Genomic DNA, 13,144 nt, shown 5'->3' with positions numbered 1-13,144 from the left:
CTTATAGTGAGTTTGATAAAGTAGGGCTGACCCCATGATAGGTTAGGACTCACACTAGTAAGGTCCCGACTCGATATGAGGTATGAGATGATCGAGTGGTCAAGAACTAAGGTGAAAGAGAGATGGTAGAATGTACAAGGAGCGACGTACATTGCCGAGATAAGCTAAGTTGTAAGTGTCAAGTTGAGAACACACGGTTAAGATAATGTCACTGGCGAGCGAAATAATGCTCTCCGATACGAATAGTTAAACACATGTTCGATGCGAGTCGTGAGACAAAGGATTACGAAAGCTCGGTTGAGAATGAAAGAACCTTGCCTGAGGGTCTGACAAAGTAAGATGACTCAAGAAAACAATGTATTGGCTAGGATCAACCTCTCGGCTGGTCATGTTGGAGGAAAATATCTTGGCACCCCACAGTTGAAGAAGTATGACTGTGACACCAAACACCCCTAACTTTGCAGCTTGTCGCCATCAATCTTTAGATACATTTCCACAAATTAGCAAAAGAGTTAAAATACCATCATGTTCCCATATTTTGGAGTTTGTTCAATTTTAGGCTATGTCACTTTTAATCGTTCAATTTTAGTTTTGTATTTTCAATAAATTTTTAAATATAGTCCCTCAAGTTAATCTTTATCGAAATTAGTTAAATCATAATAATAATTTTCATGTGAGGGAATACTACATATGAATATGTTTTTCAAAATTTATAGTAAAAATGCTAATAGATAATTTTTTTTTTCAAATAATTAAATTAAACTAGCAATAGAGACTAAATTTAAAATTTATTAAAAATACAAGGTCTAAAATTGAACAAGCTTAAAAGTATAAGGACCAAAATGATATTTTCACCTTACAAAATTACATTTTTGTTAACATTGATATTCGACTCTATTAAGGAAGTAAAACCTTTCTTCTTCCTTATTTATGTTGGCTTTTTGGCTCTTAATCCTAAATTAATTAATTTTAATTAAATAATTAATTAATGTTTTGATGATAACAAACCTAATTCTATTTATTAATAATTTTATTATCTTGAATAGTCCATAGCGTAGAGCTCGAAAGAAAGATTCCGACACATCTTGAATCACCCAAATCAGAGTTCGAATGAAGAAGATATAGCAAAAAGAAGCGTAACGGAAACATACCCGAGATGGTGACGTGGCAAATTAATCATCAAATTGGACCAATTAAAGAATGCCACTTGGAGTTATAGGTCGAGTGACATACGGGACTTTAAATTTGCAATTGGTGGATTTTAGTTTTTATTGAAAGAAAAGAGAATTAAAAGAAATTGATTTTGTAAAAAAAAATTGATTTTGTTAAATTAAAAAAAATAAAAAGGAAAAATGAATTAAAAAAAACAATTTTAATATTATTTTATATTTGTGTCCAATTAGTTTTTGACAAATAATGAGCTCTTGTTTATTGTTAGGTTTCAAAATAAATGTTTTAAAATATATATATTATTATATTATATTTTGTTTGTGTCTAACGCTAGTTGAGTTTAAATTTCAACCATTCAATTTAACTTTTTGAACAATCCAATGGCTCAAATTAAAACCCTCTTTTTAACCCCATTTCCCTCTCTTTTTATACTTCATATTCTCCAAAATTATTTTCAACTTTTCACATCTTACAATCCTCAAAATTAGCAACAAAAAAAAAAAAAAAAAAAACATCATTGCTACTCTCTTTACAAGCTTCCAATTTCTTTCTTTTCATCTTATTCTTGAGAGAAATTTCTATTGTATTGTGAGGATTAAAGTGTATGAGCTCAATCTTGTATACCTACTCTTTTTAGAAAATTTCATTGTGTGATTTAAAGTTTCCAAACATTGTAACGGTTGGATCTAACCCGTGGTAAGGATCAAGTTTGCTCTTGAACCCGTAAAAAGAGTAAGGTAGCGGTTCAACTCTCATCCATGGAAAGAGTCAAAAGAAGATTTTTTTTTAATTGAAGTCCCAAGAGGTGCTTGGAAAAGTGGATGTAGGTCGTGTTTGACCGAACCACTATAAAAACCACAATGTCTTCTTCTCTATCTTTTTCCTAGTTATTCTTGCATTTAATTTTAATTACTTGATTTTGTTGGTTGAGATTGATTGAGTATAATGTTGCATAGTTTTTATCAATCTTGTTATTTAGCATAAATTAGAGTTTTTATCAATTTAATTTAAAAATATCTAATTAGATCAAATTAAACATATTTTATTTAATTAAATCTTATTCACCCCTCTAGGGTTGCCATACCGGAATACTTTATTTATTTATTTTTACAATTTTTGAGTGGAGAATCGAAGTTTTGACATCAAGATCGATATTTTCCCTAAACTTTATGTCAATTGATCTATAGTTATTTTTAAAATATACATATTCTTCCAAAAATTGCAATGTTACACTAGATCTTTTATAATCATTTCAAAACTACTATTTGGAGTATAAATTCTTTAGAATATTGAATGAGAATTTGGATTTAAAACGGAGTAGCAATGACCTAGAACAAAATATTGAATAATCACGCTATTTCAATTACCAATTTTCGTAAGACATTCTAGTGAATTTCTACTTCAAAAATAGTTTTGAAACCTCGATGAAAAGTCAAAGATAATAGTATAACATTGAAAGGAATATGAGTATTTTTGATAGATGATAAAGTTTAGGGTATATAATTTTATTTATTTATTTTTGTAATTTAGCCTTATTTTTTAAACCATTAAGATAAAGTTAGGAGGTTGAACATTTTTTTTTTTTTTTTTTTTTTGATATAGGGGTTGGATTTACTAGCCAATATGGAAGAAAAGAATTATCATTAATGTAACCAAACAAAACAGTAAAAAAGTACTGATCTTTGTGCATCACGCCCTAATTGCACACATAAAATATATATTTTAGAAAAGTAAAAATAGTTTTCTACGTGACAAACGATCATTGAATAATTGGATAAAATATCCAAAGATGGATGTAGCCTAACATGTACTGAAATACTTTTTTTTAATTATAATCAACTTATTTAATATTAACTTCTTTTATTATAGTTAGCCATGAGCTTGTGTTTTTGGATTACATATACAACATAACAGAGTATCATCGTGTGTATGTTGGGGGAAACAATGCATAAAAACTGAATAACACTACCAAATTGATTGTACCTTGACTATAGTAATTACAGTACACACTGTTTACAATAATAATGTTCGAACTTAAAAGTAAACTAGTTGGTATAACAAGATTCATAAATTAGAAAAAAAAAAACTCCTTCAAGATCTTATGGAAACATTAATAAGTAGTCGAGATGCGCTTCAAAACATTATTTTAAATACAATTATTTTTTCCCCAAACGGACTAAACGATCATCTTAATAGGTTATAATGACCAATTTTGGCAGAATAACTTTGAATTACTCAGATCTAGTAGAAGTATTTGCTTTCAACTCAACTCAATATAAAAAAGAAAGAATACAAAGAAGAGAATAACTACTCAAATTGAAATGAGATACTCCAAATAAAAAAATTGTTATTTATAGATTAACAATTTAATAACTATCTAAAATATAAAAAAAATAAAATAAAATAACATAAACTAATAATTGTATTAATTTAAAATATGAACTTTTATAACTATATTAATTTATCCCATTTCCAAATTTTATTTGATCATTAACATGCGAAACTTTTAATTTAAATTAATTAAACTATTAAATTTTCATAAACCAATGAATTTATATCATTTATTATAATTACCTGTCAAATTATAGTCACCTTCGAAGACGATTCCATAATTTCATAAAATAATCATTTGCTGTAGTTGGGATGTTAAAGACGTCTACTAGACAAACAACTTTCTTTGGTGCCTAGGCCCCAACCCACCACATCAGTCATTCCTTGCTTTTCCCCCTCTTTTCTTCTTCTCCCGGTTCTGCACGAAGAGGTAAGTGAGAATCCGATGTTTCGATTTTCATCCATGGCAGCCATTGACAGGACTGAGTTTTGAAGTAACAACAAACTCGGTGATTCGATGAACTACTGGTAGGTTCGTTCCTTTTGATTTTTTTGTTTTGTTTTGTTTAAGTATCTAAATTTTGAAAGTTCTTGGTATTTCTATTCGTGGAAGATTTTCTTAGCCTGCTTTTGATTTTTCAATCTGCAACTCGAATCACATCTACATTTCTCGTCTGTGAAATTTGATTCTGAGGAAGAAGGTCTACTTAGAGAGGTAGACTGTTGAGTGGAGAATTTGTAAGCATCAGTTCAGTGATTTAGTAAAAAGAAAAGGTTTCTATTTTCTTTCCAATCGCACTAGTTTCTTCATCTTCTGTTGTTAGGGCAAGTAATGGAAGTTGGCATCTGTTTGGATCGTATTCATACATTCAAATAGTTTTTCCCTATAATGGTCAGGGTCGACGCTCAAAAGAGGATGAGATAAGAGGTACATTTTGAATCGTTAATAATTTTAAGGTTAAAGTTATAAGTTAGTAGTTCTATGCTTTGATAAATCCTCATAAATAGTTCTATGGTATGATAAAATGTTCATAAATAATAGTTCCTATTATAAGGATTTTATCAAATAAATTCTAATTCTAACTCTACCAGATTTGCAATTTAACCTAATTTAATGAGTTGGAGTTCTAGCACTTTAGTTGACTTTAATCGTACATCACTGTTAATTATCAAATTCAATAAAACAACGAAAAGCTTGAGTTCCTTTATAAAATAGATAATGTTATTGCCACCAGAATTGGATATATTATGATTTACTAATATACCAATTTTGGTCCTAACTTTTGAAGTGTGTAAATTTAGTTATCATCCTTTAAATAAAATATCAAAAATAATCATCATTGTTATTAGACTTCAAAAATCAAACTCCAAAAGCTAGCTATTGAGGTGAGAAGTCAAACCACTTAAATACCACATATGTGGAACAGTGGTAGCCCATACTACCTTGGTTCCTAACACAATGTTAGCTATCCATTGATATTTGATGAGATCAATTAACACCAACGTCTAAATTCATTCAAGTTCATATGCTCCATCGCTGAGCATTAGAGGGTGAACAAAAATAGGAAAAGACACTTATGGGGAAAATTGAGCAGAAGAGTAGGATTCTTCATTATTTCGCTGAGCATTAGATATATACACAATGATGGCATTTAGACACATTTCTGTGGTACAAAAAATCATCACCTTTTACTTTTAGCTTTATGAGTGCATACATAGTTGTGCATTTCCTTTTTGTTCATTTTTTCCTTTTCCTCTGCAGCTTACTACATCTACTGAATTATCATCCTCGGGCATCTATGAAAACTACTGCTTTGTAGCTGAGTGAGTTTTTACTCCATTCTCAACTCCACTGGAAGGTCTAGCATTCAAATCTTAAACTAGGCCTCTTCAACTAATTTTGGGGAGCAAGACGAAACAGCTTCAGCAACTGTTAGAAAGATATGGTCCTCGCCGATCAGATTAGCAAGATCGGATGCGTGGAGTTTGTCAACCACCACCGGCCCGGGGTTTGCCAAAACAAGCTGTCCAACAACACCACACAAACTTCTGGTAAGGCATATTTAAAAAATTTTACAGCATACATATACCTTTACTGTGCATACCATTCTGAAATAATAGTTTTTATTTAATAACGAGAATATTCTGAAGTAGATTACCTGAATGTCTCTTTTCTGGAGATTCCTGTATAGCTCTTCCAAGGCATGAATTCCACTAGTGTCAATGTCGGTAACAGCTACAACAAACGAAACCCCAGAAATTTGAGTTCGGAACAAGCAACAGTGATTTGATTGTTAAGTTTGTCTACTGTGCAGGATTAGTCCAAAATATTTGGAAAGGTTGAGAGTACTTACGAGACATCTCAACAATCAAAAACTGAGTTTTTGTTGAATACACCTTCTTTATTTGTTCTTCCTCATCTGTCAACCATCTCAATATCCTGCAAGAAATTCCCAATATTATAAAGGGCAAGGGTAATGGAATTGGAAAAGGAAAGAGCTCCTGTAACTAACAGAACCTTCATTTTCCCAGACATACATCAATCCAAATATGCAGTTAATAATTGCTAAGTTAGAACTTGGATCTATAATATTTAATTGGGAAAAGAAAATAACACCCTTAGGACTTCCGAAGGCAGTCATACATCAATCCAAACATGTAGTTAATAATTACTAAAGTTTAGTTTGAAAAAGAAAATAACATATAGCTATTTGATTCTACAATATTTAGTTGTAAAAAAGAAAATAACACTCTTCAGATTTTGGAAGTAGGCAGTCCCTTCTCTAGGAAAGAGGAACAAATTACGTAAAACTTGAAATACACCAGGGAAATATCTTTCAACGATTCTCCAATGCCCTTATATTGGATGCTAGGGGAACTAAATATGACAACTAATATGACAGAGTTGGGAAACTAACACAACTTGCATAGAAATGGATTTAAAGAAATAGACCTTTTTAAAGATGAGGATCATTCTTTACCTCTCTTTGATGTAATTGGAGTTAGAGAAGTAAATTGCAGAATCGACTCTCACAATGAGAATGCCCGGAACCCTTGTTGCTTCTGGATACTGTTGAGTGTTCCTATATACTGTGGTCCTAGGGATCTTTCCGAGAATGGCAACCCGTGGCCTGGTTACTTGTAAGAGTATCTTAGCAAATGATATAGAGACCTGCCTCAGCACATTGAAGACAGTATTAGACATCTTTATGAGATGAAGCTAGCAACGAGAAAACCGATTAAGCTAGTAATGAGAGAACTTAAGGTAGCAGGCGTGATTCTTACAGCAATGAGGAGACCTATCTCAACACTTGCAAATATCACGCCGAAGAAGGCTCCCAAACAAGCAACAAAATCAAATTTATCAATCTTCCAAAGCAAAATTGCTGCCTGAATGTCAATCAAGTTGATGACAGCGGAGATGATGATGACAGCGAGAATAGCATTTGGAGTGTACTTGAAAAGAGGAGTGATGAATTCTAGAGTTAGAAATACAACACAGGACATAACAATGTTTGAGACTGCAGTTTGGCAGCCAGACATATAATTCACAGCTGAGCGAGAGAATGAGCCTGCAAGTAGAAAATAAAGCTTATTAGTTAATATTTACTATTTAATGCTCCTAGTTTAAGCCTTATTTAGATGAAAAGGAAACCATGCTATAATCTGCTTAGTTACCAATTGAGACCCCACTAATTTTGCCAAGATTTATATAAATTATACTGGTTAATGGTATAGACGAAGTTTTGATCCAAACCTCTAATTTCTGAATGCTAGAGAGCCACATTGCTGTTTTGAGAATGTTTTTTTCCCTAGTATCATAAGAATATTTTTGACAATTACATATTTAAAACAGTTCTTCAAGGGCTTTTGAAGAAAGTATTTAATTAGTGTTTTTTTTGGAAAAGTGTGATACTTGAAAATACCATTCACAGAAGCATTCCCGGATGACCCTAAGATTCAAAACCTTTTCAGATACGGTGGTATCAGAATCAGTCAATAATATCATTTAGATCAAATTAGCTCTAGTATCTTTCTGATTTATAGTTGCTTCTCACCTGTTGCCACATAGCAGGAAGTCATTGAACCAATAACGTTCATTGTTCCTAGTGCCACCATTTCTTTGTTACCATCAAGCTGGTAATCCTTCATGGTAGCAAATGTTCTTCCAATTGCTATGGCTTCCTGAAAAGAAGAGGATTTTCAAATAATATAGAAAGATTCATTGGGTACTTCAACAAATATTAATATCTTTCACATCTACAACTACTTCCAAGAAGATAGTTTCACGATTTGCTTACCGTTAATGCTATCATACCAGCCACTGCGCCAATCCTGAATCCTTTAAGGAGGTTGTCACCGGTGAAGTAGATTTGCTTCACTGACGAGGGATTGATTCCTTTTTCTATATGTTTCACCTTCAAAAGTTCAACTATCAGAACTGATGGTATTGTTATTCTTAATTTTCTTTTCTTGGTGAATAATATTTCAATAGGGAAAAAGAGTGATAAGAGATGTCCTTACGATTGCCACACCTTTCTGGTCTGCATGGGTTATGTAAACAAAGAAGGTGGACAGAATAACTGATATTAATGGAGCAATTGCAGGCACCCAAAAAAGGTTCTTATTCTTCTTTCCCTGAGATTGCAGACATGAAAGCTCTTCTAAGACCAAGAATAGAAACAGGAAAAGTGCTTATATATAAATTTGCACCAGGTAACAATGGCAAGTGAGATTCTTACAATATACTTCGCGAATAGAAGAAAAATTAGAAAAGATACTCCAATTACTATTGTCTGCCAGTTCCACTGCAAAGGGTCATGAAAGAAGTTACAATACAAGAGATTTAGTTTGTTATGCATCAATAACCCATTAATGTGCAATAAACACCATAGACATGTGAGGTTTGAAGGGTAAGGAGGCTTACTCCATGATGTGCTGCCTCAAAGACTGAGCGCATTACAGAGATAATGTCTGTTTTCTTTGTAAATTTTTGAATACCAAGAAAGCCTTTAAGTTGCTGAAGGGCAATAGTGATGGCAGCTCCACCCATAAAACCCACAATGGCAGCGTGAGATAGAAAGTCAATCAGAAAACCCAACCTGTTGGGAAAAGTCTTGGATAAATAATCTTATCAAGGGTTTATAGAAGAGTATAAAACTAAGCATACAAACAATCCCAAAATAGAAGGAATACCATTCGAGAAAATCAGATTCTATTGGGAGAAAGAAAAGGGACTCAACTACCTTAGTATCCCTAGAGTGGCTTGGGTGATCCCAGCAAAAAAGGTAGCTGTAAATGCAAGCCGCAGGTACTCTGCTGGATGTGTATGGTAATCAATCTCCTTCTGAAGCAGTGTTCCCAGCAAGAGAGAAACAACAGCCACTGGCCCAATCGCTATATCTCTTGAGCTACCCATCAAAGCATAAACCAGTGGTGGTACAAAGCTGGAATCTGCAACAATATGAAAAGTTGGATAGAGGCTAGGAAAACCAAAGCAAAGCACTTGAAAACGGGAAGAAACTTGATGCAAGAGGCATAATGTGTGCTTACACAATCCATACTGGGGAGCCAAATTAGCAAGTTTTGCATACCCTATATCCTGTAATATCAAAGTTTGACATGATCAGACACAGTTGGTTTCTTACTCAGATGTCGTTATCTGGCATGGTTCTTTTAGCTATCTTTTCTAACATTTGCGTGCATATTAAAGCAGCTAGTTTACCTGTGGAATACACAGACTTGCAATAGTGAGTCCAGCAATTATATCTCCTCTAAATTTAGTCAGATTGTAATTCCTTCCCCATTCAAATATCGGAAAGATAGCCTGAATTCCCAGGACCAACTTTCGGGAATTCGATTGGTCCTTGAAGGTTCGCAGAGGATCATCTGCAAAGAAAGTCTCTTTCACTCTGGCTTTAAACTCTTTGAAGAGATTTTGCTTCGGTGGAACCCCCACCTTATGAATGGACTGCGTATTGGTGCGTGAAGATGAAAGACTTCTGATGTCCATTTCTTTTGTTTCGAGTTCTCTGCCATTGGAATGGCCTCTCGAGTCCATGAATAGATTAGTTCACCTACGGTGAGGAAAGCACACAAGAAAAAACAATGAAAGAGTTAAGTTTCACGAGCAAATAAAGGTGGCCGAATACCAAATGTAGCACACAGTCAACTTCATTGTTCTTAAGCTGGAAAAAACTAAGTTTAATGGAATGTTAGATGGTGAAAGGAAAAAAAAATTCAGAACATTCAATTGGTTTTGAAAAACAGTACACTTTTGTCACAGGCAAAGCTCAGACCTGAGAAAACTGAAGCCAAGCTTATAAAATTGGAAAACAAATGGTACAAGCAATGGTGGAGACTCTTCAACTGAGTTTTATAGGCCAACTTCTTTATTATATAAGATCTCGGGAGGTTCCAAGTCAAACTTTTCAAGCAGCATAGAAGAATTATCAAAAGCAAATTTACTTCTATAAGTGGTTAATTTAAACGTCAAGACGTACGTAAGGTCTTTAGTTTAAAAGTTAAGCTGCAGTTAAACCAGAAAAAATATCCGCAAACTCATTTAATTGGTGTGAATCGATAATATCATCTACATAACAACTATTGGAAGGCATTGACTTTAGGTTGGGTATACAATTATGAGCAGCAGCTTGCATAATGATAAAACTATAAGTATTTCGTCAATAATTTTGACTAGTACTGGCCATGTGAGAAAGTCTCTGTTTTATGATTTCAAATCAATAAATAAATGTTGAAATGTCACCTTGTAGGCCAATCACAAATCAGGAAAGACCTTAGCGAAAGAGATCCAAAGAAAATCCCGTATCAGTTAGGCCCATGCGGACTTTTCTTCACTAGCTGTCTAAGTTTGCATTTGTCTAGCAATTTTTTTGAGGGGTTTCATGTGGAATTTCTATCGAAGAAAAGTCTAACAATGCGACCAAATGTCCCCATTCAATACAAGGGTCGAAATTATGATTATCGATGAGGACAAATGACTAGAATACAAGCAGTGGAAAATAAAATACTTTATTATGAACTTGCACATGAATCAATCAAATAGATAAAAAAATATCTAATACCATGTCGAATGTTGAATAAAAGTAATATGTACTATTGTTTTTAGTACAAGTGTGAGATATGGAGATTTGAACTTCTAAAGAAAGTGTGAATTAAGTTCACTTTATATCTTCCACTTCAAAAACATAAAATCCTCTTAATGGTGTAGGACCTCAAGATCTTGTCCCATGTACACTAAAATGCACCTGCCATAACTCAAAGGATTGGAAGCAATAGTTTCATAGAAGTGAAAAAGAAAAAAGAAAAAAGAAAAAGCAATTTTGTCCAAACCATCCATAGTGTGGAGTTTAATAGTTGCATCAATATTGAGGGGAAAAATAACCAATAATAATAATCATAACTTTTAAAAAGTCAGCTTATTTCCTTCAAATCACATTTGGGCTCTTTTTCTCTGTTACGAAAACCATAAAGAAGATATAAGAAAGAAAAAAGTAACACAAGTTCACTATTATTTTATTGAAAAGAAATGCAAAAAGAGAAGAGAAGACTCAGAAGAGAAGTAAAGGAAAAAAGAAAAATCCCATTAGCGTTGAAGTCCAGAATCAGTTTCCCACCTTTTCCCCACCCCTTTTTTGTTCCCCACACTCGATGGTTTCTAGGGTTTCCTTTCCCAAATTAATTTATAACCATTACCAAAGCACACCCAATACCTAATATTCCGTCCAGGTTCATTCAAACAACAAATCCCGCTCAACTCTACTCTAATCCATTCATATTGTTGAATTAAAAAAGAAAGAAAAAAATTTTACGCCAAAAAAAGGAAATAAAAAAGAAGATTTCGATGTGTCGAAATCTTACCGCTGTGTTTCGTCGCCGCGAAAATGTGGGCTCATTTCTGTGTAAACATGGCCGATTCGTCGCTCCCCAAATAAAAAGTAATGATACAAAATCAGTGCTGTGTTTGGTTGGCGAAAACACGGGCAGCGAATTCAATTTTTTCGACCACCAGACTTGTAATGGAGTCAAATCGGGGTTCATCTTTTCCCAAAAGTCAAACGAATTCACGGTCACCGAATACGGTATCTGCGGCCCGACGGTTGAACTTTTGAACAGTGAAACACTAGTGTGGGCGCCGGCGATGAACTTGGAAGTTTATGTGGACAGATCCCGGTGGAGTGGGTTCGTTATTCGGTGCTCTAGATACAAAAAAGCTCGTTGTAGAAATTACGTATATGAACCGTTGGATAGTTGTAGATCATCACTTGTTGGCGCGTCATGGTGTTAGTTTTAGTTTCGAATCTATTTGATATTTTAGGTATATATATATATTTTTATTTATTATGAAAAATTTAGGTAGGGCAACTGTGGGATTAGGATTACGTTATAGAAATATCAACAAAAGGTTAAAAAAATATATAAAAATGATATAACAAAAGGTTAAAAAAACATATAAAAAGATATTTTTTAGGAATAGGTTAGTTTGGAGGTTAAGATTTTAAAATATCCACCTAGGCTATGTTTACTTGCAAATAGAGATGTCTATGGAGATGGGGAAGGTTTTTCTGTTTCCATCCCCTATTTTAATCTCCATCTCCGCAAAATTTTTCACGGATTCGGGCAAGGTAAAAGTTCCCCCTTAGTTTTTTTTTTTTTTTTTTTTTTTTTTTTTTTTTTTTTTAAATTTATTTATTGTTTAACCAGTTTTTTAATTTATACTCTAAGGATATAAAAGTTTTAGAATTTTCTATGTTAAATCGGTTATATCCAATACATTTCTCTTTTTGAATTAAATACTATAATTTTTTTTTTATAAACAACAATATTTGATGTGCAAAAATATAATTAAAATATTCCATCTCATGATTTCTAATAGCTAAAATTTAAATATTGATCACTAGTCTTCTACTTAAACATTACAATATACATGTCTTAAAAGTATTTTTTTTTTTTTTAATATTTCTATCCTAAAAAGCATTAAAGTATGAAAAAATCATCATGAAAATTAGGAAAATGCTAATTAGTTAAATTTATAGGTTTATATATATACACACACACCTTACCTATAAGTATATTCCGTGAGTTATAAAACAATCTATTTACAATATATATGTAGATGGCAAGGTCGGGGATGAGAAATGTATTTCCCATTTGTGTCCCTATTTGGTCAATGGGAAAAAAATTCTCTCCGCTCCCTCTCCCATTCTCAGTTTAATCGGAGATTTCTCACCTTGAGCGGAGCCAGTATCTCGGGAATATGGACTTCTCTACTTCCAAACATAGTCCATCAATAGTAACCTGAAAATTAGTTCAACTTGATAACGTTTTATTGTTATTTATTTTTGTAATCGTAGTGAAATGGTAAACATAATCCTATTGTATTTTGATTATTGATTAGTAAATATGACCTTAATTTGTAACTTAAAATGAAGAGAAAGAAAGGTGGAAACAATAAAAAATTGCACAAAGAATCAATTTAGTTTTACGAATTTGAGTGATCAATTTGGGAAAAACTTGAGCGACCAAGATTGCAATTTTCCCATATATATTTCTAATGATAGTTCATATGAAATTTCTTTTTTCATATTGTCTTAGTACTGGAAAGTTTGAGAATTACTTTCTT

The 13,144-nt window shown here is 32.8% G+C and overlaps 1 protein-coding gene and 1 long non-coding RNA gene across 3 annotated transcripts; one reads left to right on the top strand and one right to left on the bottom strand.

Moving 5' to 3' along the window:
- Positions 1-3,768: 3,768 nt before the first annotated feature.
- LOC120067131 lies at positions 3,769-5,400 on the top strand. The gene is made up of 3 exons (XR_005478931.1): positions 3,769-4,029; positions 4,115-4,429; positions 5,264-5,400. It is a non-coding gene; the product is annotated as an uncharacterized LOC120067131 (long non-coding RNA).
- LOC120067130 (sulfate transporter 1.3) lies at positions 5,077-12,147 on the bottom strand. Of its 2 annotated transcripts, none has more exons than XM_039018566.1 (14): positions 11,383-12,147; positions 9,227-9,578; positions 9,055-9,103; positions 8,748-8,955; positions 8,429-8,603; positions 8,244-8,309; positions 8,026-8,139; positions 7,803-7,919; positions 7,560-7,686; positions 6,787-7,073; positions 6,483-6,673; positions 5,856-5,941; positions 5,661-5,737; positions 5,077-5,525 (listed from the first exon to the last, which is right to left on the bottom strand). In XM_039018566.1, exons 2-14 carry the CDS (start codon positions 9,560-9,562, stop codon positions 5,382-5,384), a joined length of 1,977 nt encoding a protein of 658 aa, XP_038874494.1. In that variant the 5' UTR covers positions 9,563-9,578; positions 11,383-12,147; the 3' UTR covers positions 5,077-5,381. The 2 variants fall into 2 exon arrangements, with proteins under 2 accessions (XP_038874494.1, XP_038874492.1); XM_039018564.1 differs by lacking the exon at positions 11,383-12,147 and adding an exon at positions 9,801-11,341.
- Between the last annotated feature and the right edge of the window lie 997 nt (positions 12,148-13,144).

Source organism: Benincasa hispida, chromosome 12 (assembly GCF_009727055.1).
Source record: "Benincasa hispida cultivar B227 chromosome 12, ASM972705v1, whole genome shotgun sequence".
In the NCBI taxonomy this organism is placed as follows: Eukaryota; Viridiplantae; Streptophyta; class Magnoliopsida; order Cucurbitales; family Cucurbitaceae; genus Benincasa; species Benincasa hispida.
Note: the sequence above shows the minus strand (reverse complement) of the source record. Positions and strands in the feature narration are given on the sequence as shown.